Below are 24688 nucleotides of genomic sequence, written 5' to 3'. Positions count from 1 at the left end.
TATAGAGAGCCAAGTAGGTAGTGTTTTGTTTTTCCTAAGTTGAAGGCTTTATGCATTTGAATTTCTATCAAAATGCCAAGGCTGTACCAGTTTATACTCCTGGGCAAGAATGCCTGTTGAACAATGGGTCATCAGATTGGTTTTTGGCAATAGAGAAGTAAAAATGGCTCTGATGGGTTTTGGTTTTATTTATTAAATATATTTTATTGATTTTTTACAGAGAGGAAGGGAGAGGGAGAGAGAATTAGAAACATCGATCAGCTGCCTCCTGCACACTCCCCACTGGGCTGTGCCCCCAACCAAGGTACATGCCCTTGACCAGAATCGAACCTGGGACCCTTGAGTCCGCAGGCCGACACTATCCGCTGAGCCAAACTGGTTAGGGCGAGGTTTTTTTTTTTAATATATTTTATTGATTTCTTACAGAGAGGAAGGGAGAGGGATAGAGAGTTAGAAACATCGATGAGAGAGAAACATGGATCAGCTGCCTCCTGCACACCCCCCACTGGGGATGTGCCCGCAACCAAGGTACATGCCCTTGACCGGAATCGAACCTGGGACCCTTCCGTCCGCAGGCCGACACTCTATCCACTGAGCCAAGCCAGCTAGGGTGGGTTTTGGTTTTAAAGTTGATTTTCTTGATACATATTTACACTTGGTGAGATTCCTGATTTTTAGTGTGCAGCTTTGTGACATCTATAGTTTGTAAGCACCACTATCACTAAAGATCCTGCATGCTCTTTTTTAAATAAAACCTTTCACCCACCCCTTTGATGCCATCAGCTTGTTCTCTCTTGGTCCTTTTCTGTTTGGTTTGTTTTTTTTATATTCCACATATAAGTGAAATCTTACAGTATTTGCATGCTCTTTTAAAGTCAGCTCCCACTATAGGTAACCAATGGTAGAATTTCTGTTTGAGTTTTGCCTTTTCCAGAGCTTCAGATAGTATGCTAAATCTTAGCATAACATTTTTTGTTCATGCTTCAGTAGGTCTTATTGCCAATCAGTATTCCATTGTATCAAAGTATTACTATTCTAAATTTCACCCATTGAAAGGCATTGGGTTTGTCTACAATTATTGGAGATTATGAATAAAGCCACTAAACAATTGCAAAAAAAAAAAGAATAAATGAAGAGTGATATAGCTGCAATAAAAAACACCATGGAGCCCTAGCTGGTTTGGCTCAGTGGATAGAGTGTAGGCCTGTGGACTGAAGGGTCCCAAGTTCGATTCCAGTCAAGGGCATGTACGTGAGGTGTGGGCACATACCCAGTAGGGGGTGTGCAAGAGGCAGCTGAATCGATGTTTCTCTCTCATCAATGTTTCTAACTCTATATCCCTCTCCCCTCACTTCCTCTCTATAAAAAATCAATATATATATATATTTTAAAAAACACCATGGAAAGTTTCAACAGTAGACTAGGATATGCGGAGGACCGAATTAACAATTTAGAAGACAGGGAAGCAAAACACACCCAAACTGAACTGCAATTGGAGAAAAAAATTTAAAAGACAGGAGGAGAGCCTAAGGGAGATATGGGACAACATGAAACAAAGCAACATATGAATAATAGGAATGCCAAAACAACAGAAAGAGGAACAAGGATTAGAAAACCTATTTGAAGAAATAATGTCAGAAAACTTCCCTGAGGTGGGGAAGAAAAAAGTCACACAAGCACAGAGAGTCCCAAACAAGATGAACCTGAAAAGACCCACATCAGGACACATCATAATTATGATGGCAAATGTTCAGGACAAAGAGAGAATCTTAAAGGCTGCAAGAGAGAGACAGAAAGTTACATACAAGGGATCTCCCATTAGATTATCAAATGATTTCTCAACGGAAACACATCAGGCCAGAAAAGAATGGACAGAGATTTACAAAGTGATGCAAAGCAAAGGACTGCATCCAAGAATACTCTATCTAGCAAGGATATCATTCAAACTTGAAGGGGAAATAAGAAGCTTCACAGACAAAAAAAATACTAAGGGAGTTTATCACCACCAAGCCAGCCATGGAAGAAATGCTAAAGGGACTGGTGTAAAAAGAAGAAATAAAAAGCTCAGAAAGAAAATAGGCACAAAAAATAAAAATGGCTACAAACAAGTACCTTTCAATAATAACTTTAAATGTAAATGGACTAAATGCTCCAAACAAAAGACATCGAGTGGCTGAATGGATTAAAAAAAAACATGACCCATATATTTGCTGTCTACAAGAGATCCACATCAGAATATGGGACTCACACAGACTGAAAGTGGAGGGTTGAAAAACTATCTTTCAGGAAAATGGAAATGAAAAAAAAAAGCTGGGGTAGCAATACTTATATCTGACAAATTAGACCTCAAAGTAAAGGCCATAACAAGAGATAAGGAAGGCCACTTTATAATACTAAAGGGATCAATACAACAAGAGGATAGAACCCTGATAAAAACATATGCACCCAATGCAGGAGCACCCAAATACATAAAAAAAAAAAACCTCCTGGAAGATATCAAGGGAGAGATTCACAACAATACAATCATAGTAGGGGACTTTAATACACCACTGATATCACTGGATATATCACCTAGACAAAAAATCAGCAAAGAAACAGCAATCCTAAATGACTCACTAGATCAGATGGACTTAATAGACATCTTCAGAACACTTCACCCCAAAGCCACGGAATATACATTCCACTCTGATGCTCATGGGACATATTCAAAAATAGACCACATATTGGGTCACAAGCAAAGTCTCCCTAAATTCAAGAAAATTGAAATCATACCAAGCATCTTCTCAGACCACAATGGCATAATATTAGAAATAAACTACAATAAAAACAATTCAAAACACTCAAACACTTGGAAGCTGAATAGCATGTTATTAAATATTGATTTGGTTACCAATGAGATCAAAGAAGAAATTAAAAACATCTTGGAAATTAATTACAATGAAAACACAACAATCTAAAACCTATGGGACACAATGAAAGCAGTTCTGAGAGGGAAGTTTTTAGCTCTAGAGGCCTACCTCAAAAAACAAAAACAAAAAAAATGGTAGTAAATCATCTAACTCTACAACTCAAAGAATTAGAAAGAGAGCAACAAGAAAATCCCAGAGTGAGCAGAAGGAAGGAGATAATAAAGATTAAAGCAGAAATAAATGACATAGAGGCCAAAAAAACAATACAAAAGATCAATGAAACCAAGAGCTGGTTCTTTGAAAGGAATAACAAGATTGATAAACCTCTAGCCAGGCTCACAAGAAGCAAAGGGACAGAACCCAAATAAACAAAATCAGAAATGATAGAGGCAAAATAACAACAAACCACACAGAAATACAAAGGATTGTTAAAAAATACTATGAACAACTCTACTCCAACAAACTAGACAACCTGGAGGAAATGGACATATTCCTAGAAAAATAAAACCTTCCAAAACTCAATCAGGAAGAATCCAAATATCTAATAGGCCAATAACTACGGAAGAAATTGAAGCAGTAATCAAAAAGCTTACAACAAACAAAAGCTCAGGGCCAGACGGCTTCCCAGGGGAGTTTTACCAAATATTCAAGGAAGAACTAAAACCTATCCTTATCAGACTATTCCAAAAAATTCAAGAGGAAGGAACACTTCCAAACTCATTCTATGAAGCCAGCATCACCTAATACCAAAACCAGATAAAGACAACACAATGAAAGAGAATTACAGGCCAATATCCCTCATGAACATAGATGCCAAAATCCTTAACAAAATCTTAGCAAATCAGATCCAGCAGTACGTCAGAAAGATCATGCACCATGACCAAGTAGTATTTATCCCAGGGATGCAAGGATGGTACAATATCCTCAAATCAATAAACGTGATACATCACATAAACAAATTGAGAGAAAAAACCACATAGTCATATCAATTGATGCAAAAAAAGCATTTGACAAAATCCAACACCCATTTTTTATAAAAACGCTCAGCAAGGTGGGAATAGAAGGATCATGCCTCAACATAATAAAAGCCATATATGACAAACCCACAGCCAACATCATACTCAATGGGCAAAAACTAAAACCATTTCCCTTAAGAACAGGAACAAGACTGGGATGCCCACTCTCACCACTCCTGTTCAACATAGTACTGGAAGTATTAGACAGTGGGATCAGACAAGAAGAAGAAAAAAAAGGCATCCAAATTAGAAAAGAAGAAGTAAAACTGTCCTTATTCGCAGATGACATGATATTGTACATAAAAAAACCCTAAAGACTCCATAAAAAAAAACTATTAGACTTAAAAAATGAATTCGGCAATGTAGCAGGATACAAAATTAACATCAAGAAATCTATGGCATTTCTATACACCAATAGTGAACTTTCAGAAAGAGAGACTAAAAAAGCAATCCCATTTACCATCACCCAAAAAAACTTAAGATACATAGGAATAAACTTAACTAAAGAGGTAAAAGACCTCTACTCAGAAAATTACAGGATGTTGAAAAAAGTGAGAGAGGAAGACATAAACAGATGGAAGAACATACCATGTTCATGGATTTGTAGAATCAACATTATTAAAATGTCCATACTACCCAGAGCAATCTATAAATTCAATGCACTCCCCATTAAAATACCAATGGCATATTTCACAGACCTAGAAGGGACTCTCCAAAAATTCATCTGGAATAAAAAAAGATCCCGAATAGCTGCAGCGATCCTGAGAAAGAAGAACAAAAATAAGTGGGATCTCAATATCAGATATCAAGCTGTATTACAAAGCCACTGTTCTTGAAACTGCCTGGTACTGGCACGAGAACAGACATATAGATCAATGGCATAGAATAGAGAACCCAGAAATTGATCCGAACCAATATGCTCAATTAATATTTGACATAGGAGGCAAGAACATACAATTGAGTCAAGACAGTCTCTTCAATAAATGGTGTTGGGAAAATTGGACAGATACATGCAAAAAAATGAAACTAGACCACCAACTTACACCATACACAAAAATAAACTCAAAATTGATAAAGAACTTAAATGTAAGACGGGAAACCATAAAAATACTAGAGGAATCCAACGGCAACAAAATCTCAGACATATCTCATAGCAATATATTTGCTGATACATTTCCTAAGGCAAAGGGAATTAAGGGGAAAATAAACAAATGGGACTACATAAAGATAAGAAGCTTCTGCACAGCAAAAGAAACCATCATCAAAACAAAAAGGAAGCCCACTGTATGGGAGAACATATTTGTCAATGATATATCTGATAAAGGGTTAATATCCAAAATATATAAGGAACTCATACAACTTAACAAAAGGAAGACAAACAATTCAATTAAAAAATGGGCAAAAGACCTAAAAAGATACTTCTTGAAAGTGGACATACAGATGACCAAGAGACATATGAAACAATACTCAAAGTCACTGATCATTAAATTAATGCAAATTAAAATGACAATGAGGTATCGCCTCACCCCTGTCAGAATGGCTACCATCAACAAATCAACAAATGACAAGTGCTGGTGAGGATGTGGAGAAAAAGGAACCCTACTACACTGATGACAGGAATGCAGACTGGTATAGCCACTATGGAAAACAGTATGGAATTTCCTCAAAAAATTAAATATGGAACTGCCATTTGTCCTAGTGATCCCACTTCTAGGAATATATCCTAAGAAATATGAAACACCAATCATAATGAATGTATGCATAACTATGTTCATAGCAGCACAATTTACAATAGCTAAGATCTGGAAACAGCCCAGGTGCCCATCAGTAGATGAGTGGATAAAAAAGCTTTGGTACATATATACAATGGAATTCTATGCAGCAGTAAGAAAGAAGGATCTCTTACCTTTGAGACAGCATGGATGGACCTGGAGAGTATTATACTAAGTAAAATAAGCCAGTCAGAGAAAGACAAGTATCACATGATCTCTCTCATATGTGGACTCTAATGAACAAAATAATGATGAACAAAATAGATCTAGAGACATAGAAACATGGAATAGACTGTGGAATCTCAGAGAGAAGGCATGGGAGTGTGGGTGGGTGGGTGGGAAGAGATCAACCAAATAACCCATGGACATACCCTACGGACATAGACTATAAGGTGGTGAAGGCCTGGGGAGGGTAGAAAGGTGTGTTGGGGGGTGGAGGCAGCTTAGAAGGGGACATGTGTAATACTTTCAATAAAGATTTATTTATTTTTTAAAAAGAAAAAGATAAAAAATAAGAATAAAATGGAAATAAATACATATCCATTAACAATTGAATCTAAAAATCAAAATAAATAAACAAGGAATCTAATGAACAAAATAAACTGATGAATCAAATAGAATCATAGTCATTAAAACATGAACAGACTAAGGAATCTCAAAGGGAAGGGGGAAGGAAGAGATTAACCAAAGAATTTATATGCATATATGCATTACCTATGAACACAGACAATAGTGCTGTTGACCTGGAGAGGGGTGGGAACTAGGTAGAGGGGAACAACGGGATGGGGGGGATATCTGTAATACTTTCAACAATACAGATTTTTTTTTTAAAAAAAACAAGTGAGCCCTGGAAACCTAGGCCCCAACCCTTGACCTGAATAAGAGCAGACCCCAGGCCCATGCACTCAGTCTCATCTAAACCTCACTGTATGTAACAAACCTTGTCTTTCCAAAGTTTTCTGATGGTTACTGCTGAATGATGTCTTATAATAATAGTAAGAAACACAAGGGCTGCTCCAGCCACAACATTGGTTTTGATAGACTGAGACCAGCACAAAACAACCCCCCCCCCCCCCCGCAACATAATTCAAAGGAAAACAACACCAACCACAGAATAACTCTAAGGAAGCCTAAGAGCATTCTAGTTGTACCCATGAGGACTACCTTATGCTTCTTTAAGTATCAAATATTAAATTCTATCCCTGAATATTTAGAGGCCTTACTACATACAGGTATGCCTCCTGGGTGACCCGTGTCTCATTATTGTCTGAAACTATCTTCTGAGCACTAGTCCCAGACTTGCTGTTCCCTGTCTCTCCCACTGGACTTCAGGCTCCTGGGGAGCAGTGAATCTGTCTGCACCCTTGGGATCCTGCACAGCTCCCAGCAGGGTGGGGCCTGCTACATTTCTGTGAAGTAGACAATGCCCGCTCTGTCCTCGGGTCCCACGGTCTTTACCCCGAAGCTGAGTGTCCTGGACAGAGTCTGAAATAATGGACCTTATAGTGGAGAAGCAGGATGGGGCAAGGGTAGGGCCCTGAGGGGGCAGAGGTGGGGATGGGGCGGGGCGCTCTCTGCAGCTGTACCTTTCAGGAAGCTCTTCACTGATGAAATTCTGGAGCCCAGATACAAGGTTAGCAAGAGCCCCTGTGGACCCTGAGAGGTCATTGGGGTCCCTGCTCTTGGTCAAAAGTTATGGCACAGAGCATCCGGGCTCCCAGAGGGTTCATCTTTAGGGAAGCTCTGGAGAGCCTATTGGTCAGAGGAGGGAGTAAGGCAGGGCTTCTGTCTGCCTGACACTGGGATGCCTGCCATTCTCACCTCAGACTGAGAGAAAGAGGGAGAGGGGAGCTTTAGCGGAGGGGGGCGGGGGGGAAGGACCCTGGATGCTGGCTTCCTGGGAGGCTGCATCAGCCAGAAGATACTTGGAATTAGCCTCAGAACACCAGAGTGAAAAATAGATTATTCACTGTCAAGCTGAAGGATGGAACAAAACAAACCGCAGCCATGGATTGGACATGCAAATTTTGCTCAAAAATGGTGTGTGTGGTACCCCAGCAGCCGTACAGACTGCTCAGTGCCACAGCCAAGTTATACAGATGAAGAGAGAGAGAGCGATAGGCAAGCAGGCACCAATGTCCTCTCAGGAGTGGAAAGAATGTGGGCTTTCAAGTCAGAGATATGAGTTAGATTCCCAGCTCTGTTATTTACAACTTTATGTGGGGTGGGAGAGGGGGAGGGAAGAAAAGGGCTTCTGTGGAAAGTAACCTCACAGGGTAATCTGATCATAAATTCCTAACTGGGCAAGTCATACCCCAATCATATCACTTCTTTAATTTACTAAAAGGCTTTACTTTGCCTTAAGCCAGCACTGTCCGTTGATTCTGTGCATCTAGGTTAACACACATTTGAATAAACTGTGACCACCCTCAAGAGAGCACATACTCTTTTTTTTTTTTTACAATTAAAATAAATTTTTTTTATTGCTTAAAGTATTACAAAGGGTATTACATATGTATCCATTTTATCCCCCCGCCCTAGACAGTCCCCTAGCCTCCCCTATCCCCCAGTGTCTTATGTCCATTGGTTATGCTTATATGCATGCATACAAGTCCTTTAGTTGATCTCTTACCCCCCTACCTCCTGCCCCCCAACCCTCCCCGGCCTTCCCGCTGCAGTTTGACAATCTGTTTGAGGCAGCTCTGCCTCTGTATCTATTATTGTTCAAAAGTTTATAATGGTCTCTATTGTCCATGAATGAGTGAGATCATGTGGTATTTTTCCTTTATTGACTGGCTTATTTCACTTAGCATAATGCTCTCCAGTTCCATCCATGACGTTGCAAATGGTAAGAGTTCCTTCCTTTTTAGAGCAACATAGTATTCCATCGTGTAGATGTACCACAGTTTTCTAATCCATTCATCTACTGATGGGCACTTAGGCTGTTTCCAGATCTTAGCTATGGTGAATTGTGCTGCTATGAACATAGGGGTGCATATATCCTTTCTGATTGGTGTTTCTGGTTTCTTGGGATATATTCCTAGAAGTGGGATCGCAGGGTCAAATGGGAGTTCCATTTTCAGTTTTTTAAAGAAACTCCATACTGTCTTCCATAGTGGCTGCACCAGTCTGCATTCCCACCAGCAGTGCACAAGTGTTCCTTTTTCTCCACATCCTCTCCAGCACTTGTCGTTTGTTGATTTGTTGATGATAGCCAGTCTGACCGGTGTGAGATGATACCTCATTGCTGTTTTGATTTGCATCTCTCAGATGATTAGTGACTTTGAGCATGTTTTCATATGTCTCTTGGCTTTCTGAATGTCCTCTTTTGAAAGGTGTCTATTTAGGTCCTTTGCCCATTTTTTGATTGGATTGTTTATCTTCCTTTTGTTAAGTTGTATGAGTTCCCTATAAATTTTGGAGATTAGGCCCTTATCAGATATGACATTGGCAAATATGTTTTCCCACACAGTGGGTTTTCTCGTGGTTTTGTTGATGGTTTCTTTTGCTGTGCAGAAGCTTTTTATTTTGATGTAGTCCCATTTGTTCATTTTTTTCTTTAGTTTCAAGTGCCCTAGGAGCTGTATCAGTGAAGAAATTGCTTCGGCATATGTCTGAGATTTTGTTGCCTTTGGATTCTTCTAGAATTTTTATGGTTTCCTGTGGTACATTTAAGTCCTTTATCCATTTTGAGTTTATTTTTGTGTATGGTGTAACTTGGTGGTCTAGTTTCATTTTCTTGCATATAACTGTCCAATTTTCCCAACACCATTTATTGAAGAGACTATCTTGGCTCCATTGTATGTTCTTGCCTCCTTTGTCAAATATTAATTGAGCATATTGGTTCGGGCCGATTTCAAGAGAGCACATACTCTTGTTAACTATCCTTTAATCTAGTTCCTGCCTCGCTTTCTCCCACCTCCATGTAACCTTCCTTATGTTCTCTCCTTAATTCCAAATGCATAAAACAAGCCTCAAACTGTTATTCTGTGAAGCATTTGAGACCTTACTCCTGGCATATGCCCTCAGTTTGGCTCAAACTATTGTAAAAATTCTCTACAGCTTGGACTTTCCCTAGGTGGACAACAGGCTCTAACTACTTCCCTCGGAACTTGTGGTTGTAAAGATAAAGCCCAGCACAGGTAACAAATCCACGGGAACCTCCAAGTATGAGCAGAACTTTCCAAGGCTCCCTGCTGCCTCCCTGAAAACAAGGAGGCCCGAGGTGAGAATGGATGGGAAGGGCCTAGGGCTGTCGCCCTGGTCCTCTGATGCTTACTAGTACAGTTTGCAAGGCTGTTTACTTGCTCTCCTCCATGCCACTGGTCAATACTGGTCAGTTTGTCCCTAACCAGGGCCCCTCTTGGCAAGACTGGGACCTGAGCACACCTGCCCACCCTCTGCCTGGTGCTCCAGAAGATGGGAGGGTGACGTGCTGGTTTCTGGGCCCAGCCACCCAGCCCTGCGACCTGGAAGGGATCTCTGCAGCTTCCCTGCTGAGCCTCTCAAAGGGTCTGTGAGTCCCGAAAGACTTCATTCCCTCCACCAGAGTCACCGCGTAGACATCACTCAGGCGAGGAAGGGTCCTGCTCCGAGAGCGCCTTGTCGCTCCTGGTACAGCCATGTGTCAGGCTGTGGGCCATCTCACTCCAGACAATGAAACCTCCTTGGGAGACAGACAGATTCCTCTGCCACTAGGAGGCCCAGTGGGACTCAGACCCTGGGAGGAAGCAGGGTTCAAGGGGGAAGGTGTGGGCTCTGAGAGAGGAATTGCTGTGCGAGGGCTGTGCCCAGAGGCCAGCTTACCTTGGTGAAGGTCAGGCAGTCCTGGTCCTGGTCTCGGTCCTTCATCTCAAAGTCATACAGGGCTTTGCCCTGGGGAGGGGCGGGTGGCAGGGGCCGGAGACACTGCACATAGCTGGCGGGCAGGAAGCCGTGGGCGCCGCGCAGCTCCCCGTGGAACCAGTGCTCGTCCACCCTGCGCCTCAGGATGATGATGTCTCCCTTGTTGAACTTGAGGTCACCAGGCTCCTTCCCCTCGTAACTGTAGAGGGCTTTGCCACAGGGAAGCTGGGAAGGATTCTGAAAGCAAAACACAAGGCGGGTTACTCAGCGTGGCCTTTCTGCTGCCTGGAGCATGGGCTCCGTATCCAGGGCACATGCAGAATGCCCTCGAGTGGGGAGTGTTTCAAAGGAACAGACCCCCTGTCCTAGGAACATGCAACTCCATGACCCTGCCTGGACAACAGGGTCCACTAGAGGCGCCCATGATGTCATTCCCTCTCCAATCATGTGAGTGAGGGGCCAGGTACTGTCCTTGGCCTTGGCACGCACCACCTCACTCTGTGTGGAAAAAGTCTCTGAAGCAGGAGCTAAATGATCTTCATTTACAGGTCAGGACACTGAGGCATGGAGGGAGAGAAGGTAACTGGCCTGAAGCCCCACACCTGCTAATTAGGGCAGAATCTCCACCCAGGGCTCTGACTCCAGAATTTTCTCATCCACCTCTCTGTGCTGACTTGGTCTGTCTCCAATGGGAGCTATTTCTATCTGCCAGAATTCCAACAATTATCTTCCAACAAAATTCTTATCTAGGAAACGTCCCAGCAACTCAGAACACGCCTCAAGGGGGTTTCAAGTTGAAGGCAAGAGACTTGCACAGACTACTGTGTCCTTCCCACTAGTGGTACACGCCTGTGACATGCAGTCCCAGGGACAGTTCAGCCGTGGAAGGTGGAGGCCACCCTGGGACTGTGGTCCTCAATGTTTCGTAAGTTCTAACAAGTCCCAGCAGTCACAGACCCCCTCAACCATGACTCATAACTTTTTGATGCCTACAGCAGTCTGGTCCTGAAGGACAATATGAAGAGCATAAAATACTATCCCCTTCATGTCATGGGGTGTTCCTGTTACCCTGTCAAAGGTTAGTAACCCTTCCGAAAGTGATTTGCCATCTTTGGTCTAGAACAGTGACTAGCTCTGAACCCAGACAGAATTCTTGGCCATCTTATGCGGTAAGTTGTTCAACTGCTCTGAAACTTGATGTCATCGTCCATGTCCTTGGCTCCTCCACTGTTTCATAAAGGCCAGTGCCACCTGGGTTTCTCTTCTTCTTGTTTACCGGTGGCCAACACCAGTTCAACTGAGTAAGCTTTGCCAAAGGTCAATTCTATGCCAGCAGAAAATCAAACAAAAATCTTTCTATTGTTCCTGTGTCAAAACTCAATGATTTTCCTAACAGAGCTGCATTTTCTCCCCAGGGCTGCCCATGCCAAGGATTTCTTTAGTCTTTGAATCAATCAATACAGGCGCAAAAGCCCGAGGCAGGAGTGCATGGGGAGCTCGGTGTGGAGGATTTACTAGCCTGCTGCACCTCCGCCTCCCATGTCTGTGTGTCAGCAATGGCAACGACAGAAGCTGAGGGAACCTGCTGCCAAACTGCCAAACAGCACCACTAACCAACTAAATGGAACACATGAGGATTTGCAGAACTCAATGAGGAAAACACCAGTTTGCTTCCAGCAACACTCCTCCTGGCAGGCTTGGCTCTGCATGCACAGTAGACTGGCACAGGCCCCAGTTTTAGAGAGCCGGGCAAAGTGCTACTTACAACCCAAGGACTGTGATCAGAAAAGAATAGAAGAGGCTGGGGCCACACAAGAGCCAGTCAGTCCCCAGCCTGGGGGTTCCAAATCAGGGACAATTTTGCCCCCTAGAGGTCATCTGGCAATGTCTGAAGACAGTTTTGTTGTCACAACTGGGAAATAGGTGCTATTGGCATCTAATGTGTAGAGACCAGGGATGCTGCTAAACAGCCTACAATGCACAGTACCACTTTCCCCAGCATTACCTGGCCCAGAATGTCCATGGCACTGAGACTAAGAAAGCCTGCTGCAGCCCTCAGGCTAAATTTACAAAATGACAGAGTATCTTTCTTGTTCTATTTGAACTCGGCGCATCACAACTTTAAAACTTAAATATAACGTTTATTTCTGTGATTGCAGTATTTTCACCAGTGACCACGTGGAGAAGTTGATAGATCCATTGAGATAAGATGTGTTGAAGAAAAGAACTTACTGTTAATCTTAAAAACTGGCCTCAACTAGGTGCACAAAAGAAAACGTCACTTTGTCACAGACAGACTCCATTTTCTTTGGTCCTCAGACTAAGAGAACCATGCTCAAAAGCAGTATTTATTGTAAGAGACATCAACTCTGAAGCTCTTTGGTCCTTTCTTCACTGTGGACAAAGGTGAGTAGGAATGGCCAGTGTGTACTTTGTTTAAATGCTTGGCCTCCCTCTATGCACTTTCATGCCATTTCAAAACAGGCACCTCCCCTCACCCCATGTGGAGGGCACACTAGCATGGCCACTCTGGCCTGCTCACCACCAGCTTACTAGCTCTGTCGATACAGAGAACACTTGTAAGCACCACTTACTTGCATTGTGTACAATACTGGCCTGACTTGCCCAGCGAGGCTGGGTGCAGTGAAGAGAGATAGGGGCACTGCCTTGTGGCAGGGCTGGTGCTCTGGAGTAGTATGTCTTCCCTGTTCCTGGGAGGACACACTCCTGATGTTTGGAGGACTCCACCTCTTTCATTGATTGTCCAGGGTGGGCATAGCCGAACCTGTCTGAGCATTGTGTCCCCGGGCCTCCCGGCCAGCACGAGCTCTTTCACAGTCCCTGTCTCCATCTGCTTCTACATGGAGACTCTAAATTCTCTGTGCTTCCAACTTCTCTTCTGAGCAGTAGACTGTGAACCCGGAGAAAAAAAAGACACTTACTAGAAAGAAGCCCTGTGGCTAACTGCACTCAAATTTTAAAAAACAGAGCAGAGCAGCTACTTCTGAATAGAGGCCTCCCAGGTAAACTGCACTTCAGGAGCAGCCTGCACTTGAACTGCCTGCCTGCACGGTGTTTCTGCATCTGAGCCAGCCCTTGTAAAGGAGTCCCAGGAATCCTATTTCAACCAAGAGGACTGAGGCTTTCCTGGTGAATTGGAGCTGTATGGCTTCAGCCAAGCAACTCTATTCTGACAAATCAGCACAGTGCCATTTGGACCAATCAAATTTTGAGGATTTGGAGTCCTTATTTGCATGAAGATGCAGCAATCAGAGACCAGGGGTAAGGACTCTTGTCTTTATAAGTCAGCTCTCACACTTTCCCTTTCCACAGAAGACTGTGGCTCCCTGGCTGAATGAAACACCAAAGATGTCTCAGAGCAGAGTGGAGCAGACCACTGAGCAGAGCAGAGCCCTCTTGCTGGAGAGCGTCCTGGCCAGAGGGCTACCTTACAACGTTGCTATTTTCACAGCTGTGCTGAATCACAACTGAATAAAGTTTCCTTCTTCATTGCACCCCAAATTTGGGATTCCTATTGGCATTGAATTGGTGCCAATGACCATTGGTTTACCGGACTTATGTCAATCTAACTGCCTCAAGGTACCACAACTCAATGAAGTCACTGTCTGTCCTTCAAGCCCCCACCCCCTAATTTCCGACCCACCAGTGAACAAGCACCCTCTGTTTTTCCTGAGCCCACCTGTCCCCTCAGTCTCAGTGTTCATCCTCAAATCCTGTTGAAGCCACTTCTAAATTCTCACCAAGAAATCCTGCGCACGCTTCCGCCCTTCATCTCTCCTACCTAAACCATTGCAAATCTCCTCCAGCAGGGCCTCAGTGTGAGGTTACAAGCCCAAATGCAGAGCTGACCTTACCACCTTGTTGCTTACTACCTACCTACTGCCCTCAGAGAGGGGTACCTTGGAACCCGGGGCTTTCCACACCGACATCGGCACAGCTTCCAGCCACAGCCTTTGGCACTCCTCCCCACTGTCTGTGTCTAGCCAGTGGGGAGCATCCTTGTTCCAAAGGAGCATGTGATTCTGAACTGTCTGTCTTTGCTAGTCTCTTGTGCCCTTTCTCTCTCCCCCAAACCAGACAGCATCCCAGGCTGTGTCCTCCTCATCCTGGGAGGCTCTTGTCCTTCACTCCCCACTGGATTAGACCTATTCCACCAAGGCCCCAGAACAGGACTGTGCTGTTTGCCTGACAGTCCTGAGACCAAGGAGAGCTCCTAGAACATGGTTTACCCTACCATATACTTGTTAATTCATATATGCTCAGGTTATTCCTCAGGTAGGGTGGGGTATTGGGGAGTGGGAAAAGTTAGAAATGACAAACTTATCTGACATGGCACCCCTGTAAACCAGCATGCCTCACACAGATCTGGAAAGGCTGCTGGTACCAGCTCTGCACAGAGGAAAGAGCAGGTGTTCTAGCATGTGAACCATGAAAGGGCAAGTCCAGGTTCTGAGACAGCAGAAGCAGGGTAGGAAGTGGGCTGCATGTAGCCCACCATGGTTCCTGGGACAGCCTGGACAGGGCTGACTACCCCCTGGCCCAGAGGTCAGAGGGCAGGGCTGGGAGCGAGCAGCCTCAGTGGCTGCAGTGTGTCTGGTTAGACAGCCATGCTCTTCAGCAGCCTTTGGTGGGAAGGGCAGAGAGAGAGGGAGACACCACTCATGACTAAACCCCACTGCACTGCCAAGATCAGCATCTGATAGAGCAAAACTGAGAGGGGCAATAAACCTTTTTAAGACGCAAAACACATTTTGGAGGGCAAAAATATCGAAGTCAGAGACGGTGCTGAGAGGCAGTTTAGCCAGGGGTCAGGGCCTGGTTCTCACTGTGAGGAAGCAGTCAGAAATGGTGATGCTCAGCACTGCCCCAGTACCTTTCACCTTCAGAGCCCTTTATAAGATTAACTAGTTAGTCCATGTCTAGGGCCCAGGAGCATGTGAGCTATTATTATGGGAGCGGGCAGGGGGCGGGGGGTGGGGCTGGAGGGCCTATAACAAAGGAACTCTGAAATTCCAGCCTCCCCAGCCCAGCCAAGGAGGCTAAGGGTTTTTTTTTCTGCAGCCATTTCCTTTCTGCCCCCTGCCTGTCCTCGGTCCTCATGCCCTCTCTCACTTCGTGTACGCTGCCCTGTGGAGGAACTGATTTCAAACATTGCCATTGAGCCACCAGTACACTCGGTGAGGTCATGACAGTAGGGAAAAGACATGAAAGAAAAAGGGAAATGCATTTGGGATGCCTACAGGATAATTAAATCCAGCCACTCTGCAAGGCATTAATAATAATTAAACCTTTAATGTTGACTTTACAGCTTATTACTCCGATGTAGCAGATGAATATTGCTAGGGGCTTAATGCCTTCTCGTGGAGAACTGGGTGCTGGTATGCACAGTGGCACCCGCTCCATCTTTTACAGAGATCATTGCAGCAGTGGGACTTAACAAAAGTGCTGCCTTTCCACCACACCTCGGATGCTGAGTGGTGCTGCTCCCTGGGAGTGAGGGCAGCACCACAGCTGGTGTGTGGCATGTGAGGGAGGCAGTATTGGCTAGGTCAGGCTTCTCCAGCTCTCCCAGCGAGCCAGGGTGAAGAGTGCAAACAAAGAACTCACTCATCTTCCAGACTCCAAGGAAGACCCAATCTCCCTTACCCAGTGCTTTCCACACAGCACTTGTCCTGGATCTAACCACCAGTTACCAATGGAGATTCCTGTGTTACCGAAAGACCTGGCCCTGAGCGGTCTGCGTCGGGCTGGCCAGTAGTGTGTGGGTTCTTGACTTCATGCAGGAAAGATTTCACAATATAAGTCCAGATGATTTTGATGGTACATTTATTAAAGCTAGGGACAGTGAAACAATATAAGAAGTAACAGGAGAGCCTAGGCAGGGCTGCTTTGGCTCACTGGGAAGTCAGAGAAAAGGGAGCCTTGGAAACAGGTTCAGGAGTGAGCTGCCACTGCCCATTGCTCCATTGGTTGCAAGTCTATGGGGACCCTTAGAGTTTAGCAGGTGCACACCTCTGGGGAAAGAAGAAGGGGACGGGAAAGGCGGGAGCATGCTCCCGGGAAGGAAAGCTCATGCCAGGTTCTTTGTTTTGAAGGTTTTTTAAGGCTGGGAGTTTAGGGAAGGTCTCAACAGAATATTCATCAGCTTTCTACGTGTATCCTTTCATGTTCATAGTCTCCACTCAGCACTAAATCAGGGGGGGTCATTAGTCATTGCAGCTGGTCCTGGCACTGCTAACCTGATTTTGCTGCTTTTCTGGGTCTGGAGCTGAAATACAACTGAGGCTTAGATGCTATATCTGGGGAGTTGACCTTCTGTATCTGCTGTAAATTGCTTAGCCTGTTTGTTCAGCTCTCGGTCTCAGTTTCCCTATTTCACTTGCCAATTAATTTTCCTAGCTTCTTACCTCCTGCCTCACACAGACTATTGGCCCCACCTGATTTTGTTCGATGCTGCATCCCACCACTGGCCTGATAGCGGACACATGTTAAGAATACCTGTGAATTAAAAACCAACCCCCTGGAATTAGGGCCGGGGTTAACGAGCCTCTGGCAGGAAAAACTTTGCCTGCATGTTATTTTCCCAAGGATGTGAGGGTCAGGGCCCATGTAGCCAAAATTCCTGTTACTAACAGTGGCTGGGCCCAATGAATGGGGAAATTCTAACAACTGCTCCCCACATAATGAAATGAACATCCAGAAGAAGCAGCTTGGGCGGAGGCATGGAGTTGGAGACAGACACTGACTGGCCTCAAACAGAACAAACCAGGGTTGACAGATAATGGAGAAATAAGCCCGGACTGTGCCAGAGACAGTGAGCAGGCCACAGAGGGGATACTGCTCAACCTCAAACAAACCAAGCATCACAGGTTTGACTGCCCTCAGTATCTACTTGTTCCTTCTTTCCATCAGTGAGAATATTCCAAGTTTCAATTGGGGTCAAGATCAACCAGCTAGGGCTCAGTTGGTTAGATTGTTGTTTCATCTATCAAAAGGTTGCTGGTTTGATTCTCAGTCAGGGCACATGCTTGGGTTCTAAGCTTGATCCTGGTAGGAATGGGCAGGAATCAACCAATCAATATTTCACTCTCACATTGATGTTTCTCTCTCTCCCTTTCTCTCTCTCTAAAATTCAATTTAAAAATCTCTAATAAAAATTAAATCATTGGAGATTAAAAATGGTGGTGGAGCAAGTGGATGCTACACAAACAAGCTCCCAGGAGCAAAGTAAATACAAAAAAAAAATCCTGAATAATCAACTGAAGACTATCTGATAACCAAGGATGGAAAGTGGAGACAGCATAGACACTGGTAGGAAGGGCAGAAGTGAGAAAGTGCTGGCCAGGGACCCATAGACAGCAGCTGAAGTTGTGGAGAGATATCTCAGCTGTGGAGGGTTGCCAAGGAAAACTCTGGAATCTAATCCCCAAGCTGGGTTCACCAGCAGAGAGCATCAGAACTGCGAAAGATGCCCACATAACATCTGGCTGTGAAAAGCAGCAGGGTTGCTGTCTGCCAGGGAGAGATGGCTGAAAATGCAGGCACCCTCTTAAGGGGCCAATGCACAAAGTTTTGTGTGCAGCCACTCACCTTGTGCTCCAGCAGTGGGAGGGCAGAGTGGGCTGGAGTTGTGAGCAGAAGCCAGGGTTGGAGGCTCTGGGGTTAGAGCTCAGAAGGCAGACACACCAGTTTCCTATGCTGAGTCATACCCTCACGCTGCAGAGGTCATCTTTCTCAGGCAGACATTTGCTATATAGGTGGTTTTTGCTTGGGGGAAGACAGTTGACCCACCCTATTGGAAAACACCTTGCCCCACAGTGTGGAGTTTCTGAGGCCCATTGGGAGACTGATAATAGAAATTACCTCCAGGAAGACCCAACTGCTCCACCCTATGGAAAATAAGCTCACTATGTCTGTGGACAATTGCCTGAAGGCTACTCAAGACTGAATCTAATGAGTCTGTAGGCAGAGGTGGATCTCTGGAGGTTTTGAGTCTTTGTCTGATCTAATTAGTCAAAAAGAGCATTTGACACTGCCCTGCAGACCTATGTAATACATAGTCACAAACCCAAACAGACAGCCTAAATGGGGAGACAAAAAAATGACCCCAAAATGAAAAAATGAAAGAATTCTCCAGAAAAAGATAAATGAAACGGAGATAAGAAATTTATCTGATGTAGAGTTCGGAATAATGATGGTAAAGATTCTCAACAGCATAAAAAAGATATAATAACTATAAAAAATAACACATTCAGAAATAAAGAATAACGTAACACTAATAAAGAACACATTTGAAGGAACACACAGCAGATTAGAGGAAGCCGAGGATTGGATAAGTGAATTAGAAGACAATGTAGAAAAAAATGACTCAATCAGTGAACCAAAAAGAGAAAAACAATTGAAAAACAGGAGGACAGCTTCAGGGAGCTGTGGAACAACATGAAATGTAACAATATTCACATAATATGTGCCAGAAGGGGAAAAAGGGGAGCAATGGATAGAGAATGTATTTGAAGAAATAACGGCAGAAAGCTTCCCTAACCTGGTGAAAAAAAAGTCACACAAGTTCAAGAGTCACAAAGAGTCTCAAGTAAGAAGAACCCAAACATGCCCAGACAAATCATAACTGAAATGCCAAAAATTAAAGACAAAAAGAGAATCTTAAAGGCATAAAGAGAAAAGCAATTTGTTACCTACAAAGGAGCTCCCATAAGGCTGTCAGCTGATTTCTTATCAGAAACTCTATAGGCCAGAAGGTAATGGCATGAAATACTCAAGGTAATGAAAAGCAAGGATCTGAAACCAAGATTACTATATCCAGCAAGGCTATCATTCAAAATAGATGGTGAAATAGAGAGCTTCCCAGACAAAAAAAAAAGTCTAAAGGAGTTCATCACCACCAAGCCAGCATTACAAGAAACGCTAACGGGACTGCTATAAGGAGAAGAAGACATAGAGAGAGAAATGGAAAATTCCTAGACATTCAGAATTAAAATGGCAATAAATAAGTACCTATCCTATATAATAAGGCCTAATATGATAAATGTCTGGTCATCTTGTCAGCAGTTCAACCAATCAAAGAGTAATATGCTAATGATATGTTAAGGCCACTCAACTGCTCGCTATGATGTGCATTGACCACCAGGGGGCAGACACTCCAACAGGTAGGTTAGCTTGCTGCTGAGGTTCGACTGATTGGGACTGAGCGAGATGGGCTGGACACGCTCTGGAGCCCTCCCACAGTCCCATTCTGGCCGGCCAACCTCCCGTGTCCTTTCCTGGCCCCAATCATGCACCAGTGGGGTCCCCTGGCCTGGCCTGCACCCTCTCACAATCCAGGACCCCTCAGGGGATGTTGGAGAGTTGACAGAACAACCAGTCGCTATGATGCGCACTGACCACCAGGGGGCAGACGCTCAATGCAGCAGCTGGCCCCTGGTGGTCAGTGTGCTCCCACAGGGGGAGTGCCACTCAGCCAGAAGCCAGGCTCACAGCTGGTAAGGACAATGACAGTGGCAGGAGCCTCTCCTGCCTCCACAGCAGTGCTAAGGATGTCTGACTGCCGGCCCAGGGGAGTGGGCCTAAGCCATCAGTCAGACATCCTCCAAGGGCTCCCAGACTGTGAGAGGGCACAGGCCAGGCTGAGGAACCCCGCCCCCCGCCCCGCAAGTGCATGAATTTCATGCACCGGTCCTCTAGTCAATAATAACCTTAAATGTAAATGGATTAAATGCTTCAATCAAAAGATATAGGGTAGCTGAATGGATACAAAGACATGACCCATCTAGTGCTGTCTACAAGAGACCCACCTCAGAACAAAACACTCACACATGATGAGAGTGAGAGGATGAATATTTTTTTTCCATGCAAATGGGATCAAAAAACAAAGCTGGTGTAGCAATAGTTATATCTGACAAAATAGACTTTAAAATTAAGGCCATCACAAAAGACAGCAAAGGTCACTACATAATCCTAAAGGGATTGATCCAACAAGAGGATATAACCCTGGTAAACATATATGCACCCAATATAGGAGCAGGGTATATACAGTCATGATAGGGGGCTTTAACACCCCACTGATTTCCCTGGATAGCTCTTCTAGATAAAAAATTAACAATGAAACAGACACTCTAAATGACACACTGGATCAGATCGATTTAATTATTTCTAGAACATATCATGTCAAAGCTGCAGAAGTCTTTTCAAGTGCACATGGGTCATTCCCAAAGATCGACCACATATTAGGATACAAAACAAGTCTCTAAAAGTTCAAGAAGACTGAAATCATATCAAGCATCTTCTCAGATCACAGGGGAATAAAATTATAAATCAACTACAGTAAACACACCCAAAACATTCAAACACATGGAGGTTAAATAGCATGTTATCTATACTAATAAAAGGGCAATATGCTAATTAGACCAGACATCTATTTGGACATCCTTCCAGACAAAGCTGCGGTGGCGGGGGCCAAGGCAGAGGTGGTTAGGGGCAATCAGGTTGGCAGGGGAGGGCAGTTAGGGGCAACCAGGTCGGCAAGGGAGGGCAGTTGGGGGTGACCAGGCCGGCAGAGAAGGGCAGTTGGGGTCAACCAGGCTGGCAGGGGAGGGAAATTGGAGGTGACCAGGTCAGCAGGAGAGGGCAGTTGGGGGCAATCAGGCCAGCAGGAAGATGCCGGGAGCCGGTCCATCCTTGCTGTTTCAAGGGACCTGGCATATATGGCATACTGTTCTTAATATGTTTGCTCACCTTCTTGGCACTATGTTTTTTAACCAAGGTCACCTCTCTGAGAAAGGTTGTTTCCCCAGGTAGGGATTTCCCCCTGAAGTTAGGGAGGGAATAAAACCCCTTAACTAAGTGCCAGGTGGGTAATTAATCACTTTAACTACAAACAATCATGCTTAAGCTACATAATCTTTACTCCCTGGAATGGAGATAAGAAACACCCTAACCTTTGGAATAGAGATTGATAGGATTGGAATAAACTGGTATAAATACAGATGTAACAAGACAACAGGACACAGAACCTAGACACAGAACCTAGAGACAGAACCTAGCGAGAGAACATGGCAAAAGATCCTGGACAGAAACTGGCCACAGAACCTAGAGACAGAATCTAGCAAGAGAACCTGGCTGAAGAACCTAGAGACAGAACCTGGCTACAGAACCTGGATAGAACATGGCAAGAGAACCTGACTAGAACCTGGTGACTGAACCTGGCTGGAGAACCTGGACAGAACCTGGCTGGAGAACCTAGTGAGGGAACATGGCTACAGAACCTGGCTGGAGAACCTGGAGAACCTAGCAAGAGAACATGGACACAGAACCTGGCTGGAGATCCTAACCAGAACTTCGCTGGAGATCCTGACCAGAACTTGGCTAGAGATCCTGGCTAGGCTGCTGATCAACTGAACGCTGTCTCTGTGTCGTTCCTTCTTCGCCGACTCCGTCCACACCTTTGGGGACCCCTGGACCTGCTGGGGTCCAAGAGGCAGTTAGAGGTGAACAGGCAGGCAAGGGAGCAGTTAGGGGCATCAGGCAGAGTGGTTAGTGGTGATCAGGCAGGCAGGCAGGTGAGCGGTTTGGAGTCAGCAGTCCCGGATTGCAAGAGGGATGTCTGACTGCAGGATCATGCCTAAACCAGCAGTTGGACATCCCCCAAGGGTTCCCAGATTGGAGAGGGTGCAGGCTGGGCTGATGGACCCCCCGCCCCATGCATGAATTTCATGCACCGGGCCTCTAGTTAAACAATAAATGGATTACCAGTGAGATCAAGAAAGAAATAAAAAACTTCCTTAAAACAAATGGAAATGAATACACAACAACAAAAATTTCTGGGGCATAGCAAAAGCAGTCCTGATAGGAAAGTTCATAGCACTACGGGCCCACCTCTAAAAACAAGGAAAATTAATAATAAACTATTTAACCCCACAACTCAAAGAATTAGAAAGAGAACAATAAGAAAAGCCCAGAGTATGTAGAAGGAAGGATATAATAAAGGAATAAAGCTGGCAAAAAAAATATCAATGAAAACAAGAGCTGGTTTTTTAAAAAAATAAACAAGATTGATGAAACATTTGCCAGACTCATCAAGAAACAGAGAGTCCTAGCAGGTTAGGCTCAGTGGATAGAGCATTGGCCTGCAGACTGGAAGGTCCCGGGTTCAGTTTTGGTCAAGGGCATATGCCTAGGTTGAAGGCTCACTCCCTGGTGGGGGGTGTGCAGGAGGCAGCTGATCAATTATTCTCTCTCATCACTGATGTTTCTCTCTCTCTCTCTCTCTCTCTGAAATCAACAACAAAAAATGTTTAAACAAATCAAATTAAAAAAAAAAACAACAACAAAGAGAGAGGATCCAAATAAATAAGATCATAAATGAAAGCAGAGAAGTAACCACCAATACCGCAGAAATACAAAGGATTGTAAAAAAATACTTTGAACAGCTATATCCTAACAAGCTGGACAATGTGGATGAAATGGACAAATTCCTAGAAAAATACAATCTCCAAAACTGAATCAGAAAACCTGAATAGGCCAATAAAAACGGAGGAAATAGAAGCAATAATCAAAAAACTCTCAGCAAACAAAATCCCTGGTCTGGATGGCTTAACAGAGGAATTTTATCAAACATTCAAAGAAGACCTAATACCTATACTCCTCAAACTATTCCAAAAAATCCAAGTGGAAGTAATACTTCCAAGCTCTTTTTATGAAGGCAGCATTATCCTAATTACAAACAAGATAAAGGCACTACAAAGAAAGAGAATTACAGGCCAGTATCTGTAGATGCTAAAATCACCAACAAAATATTAGCAAATTGGATCCAGCAATATATTAAAAGGATCACACACCATGACCAAGTGGGATTTATTCCAGGGATGCAAGGCTGGTATAATATTCACAAATCAATAAATATGATATATATCACATCAACAAAATGTAAGACAAAAACCACATGATCATATCAATAGACCAAGAAAATCCAACACCCATTTTTGATAAAAACTCTCAACAAAGGGGAATAGAGAGATCTTACCTCTACATAATAAAGGCCATAAATGACAAACCTACAGTGAATATCATACTCAATGGGCAAAAACTAAAGCCATTTCCCCTAAGAACAGAAACCAGACAGGGATGTCCATTTTCACCACTATTATTCAACAATAGAAGCCTGATGCATGAAATTCATGCAAGGGACTCAGCCTTCACTGCCATGGCTTTGTCTGGAAGGTCGTCTGGAAGGAAATACAGAAGGTCATTAGCTGTCTGGTATAATTAGCATATTATGCTTTTATTAGTACAGACTAGAGGCCCAGTGCTCACGAAATTGTGTGCAAGTACCTCACTTCCACTTGTCTTAGCTAGCCGCCCTGCACATCACCGCTCGTAGCTCACGCTGCGCCCTCCACTGCTAGCAGCTCTCTACTGCTAGCAGCTCTCCACTGCTAGCAGCTCTCCGCTGCTAGTAGCTCACGCCCTACCCCACCCACCACAAGAGTCGCTGCTCATTTGGTCATGATGGCATTACAGTGTCACTCCCACAGGCCTTTTATTAGTATAGACTAGAGGCCTGGTGCACAAAATTTGTGTACTTGGGGGGAAGCGGGGTCCCTCAGCCCAGATTGCAAGAGAGGCCGAGGGACCCCACCAGTTCACGATTGGGGCCGGGGAGGGACGCAGGAGGTTGGCCAGCCAGGGAGGGGCCATGGAAGGGCTCCAGGGTATGTCTGGCCCATCTCATTCAGTCCCGATTGGCTGGACCATAGCAGCAAGCTAACCTACCAGTTGGGGCGTCTGGCCCCCGGTGGTCAGTGCACGTCATAGCGAGCAGTTGAGTGGCCTTAGCATATCATTAGCATATTATACTTTGATTGGTTGAATGGCTGACCAGACACTTAGAATATTAGGCATTTATTATATAGGACTAGAGGCCCGGTGCACAAAAATTTGTGCACTCGGGGGGAAGGGGGGGTCCCTCAGCCCGGCCTGTGCCCTCTCGCAGTCTGGAACCCCTCGGGAGGTAACGACCTGCTGGCTTAGGCCTGCTCCCAGTGGCAGAGGGCAGGCCCAATCCCTAGGTGCAGCCCCTGGTCGGGCTCAGAGCAGGGCCGATTGGGGGGTT

At 44.5% G+C, this 24688-nt stretch overlaps 1 protein-coding gene across 4 annotated transcripts in view; it reads right to left on the bottom strand.

Moving 5' to 3' along the window:
- Window positions 1–24688, bottom strand: part of SH3RF3 (SH3 domain containing ring finger 3) — a 254740-nt gene that overhangs the window by 91160 nt on the left and 138892 nt on the right. For all 4 annotated transcript variants that reach the window (XM_059688359.1, XM_059688360.1, XM_059688362.1 and 1 more), the window contains exon 2: window positions 10504–10779. In XM_059688359.1, the coding sequence (XP_059544342.1) occupies window positions 10504–10779 (276 nt within the window). The remainder of the gene's footprint in view (window positions 1–10503; window positions 10780–24688) is intronic.

This window comes from Myotis daubentonii, chromosome 3 (assembly GCF_963259705.1).
Source record: "Myotis daubentonii chromosome 3, mMyoDau2.1, whole genome shotgun sequence".
Classification (NCBI taxonomy): domain Eukaryota; kingdom Metazoa; phylum Chordata; class Mammalia; order Chiroptera; family Vespertilionidae; genus Myotis; species Myotis daubentonii.
Note: the sequence above shows the minus strand (reverse complement) of the source record. Positions and strands in the feature narration are given on the sequence as shown.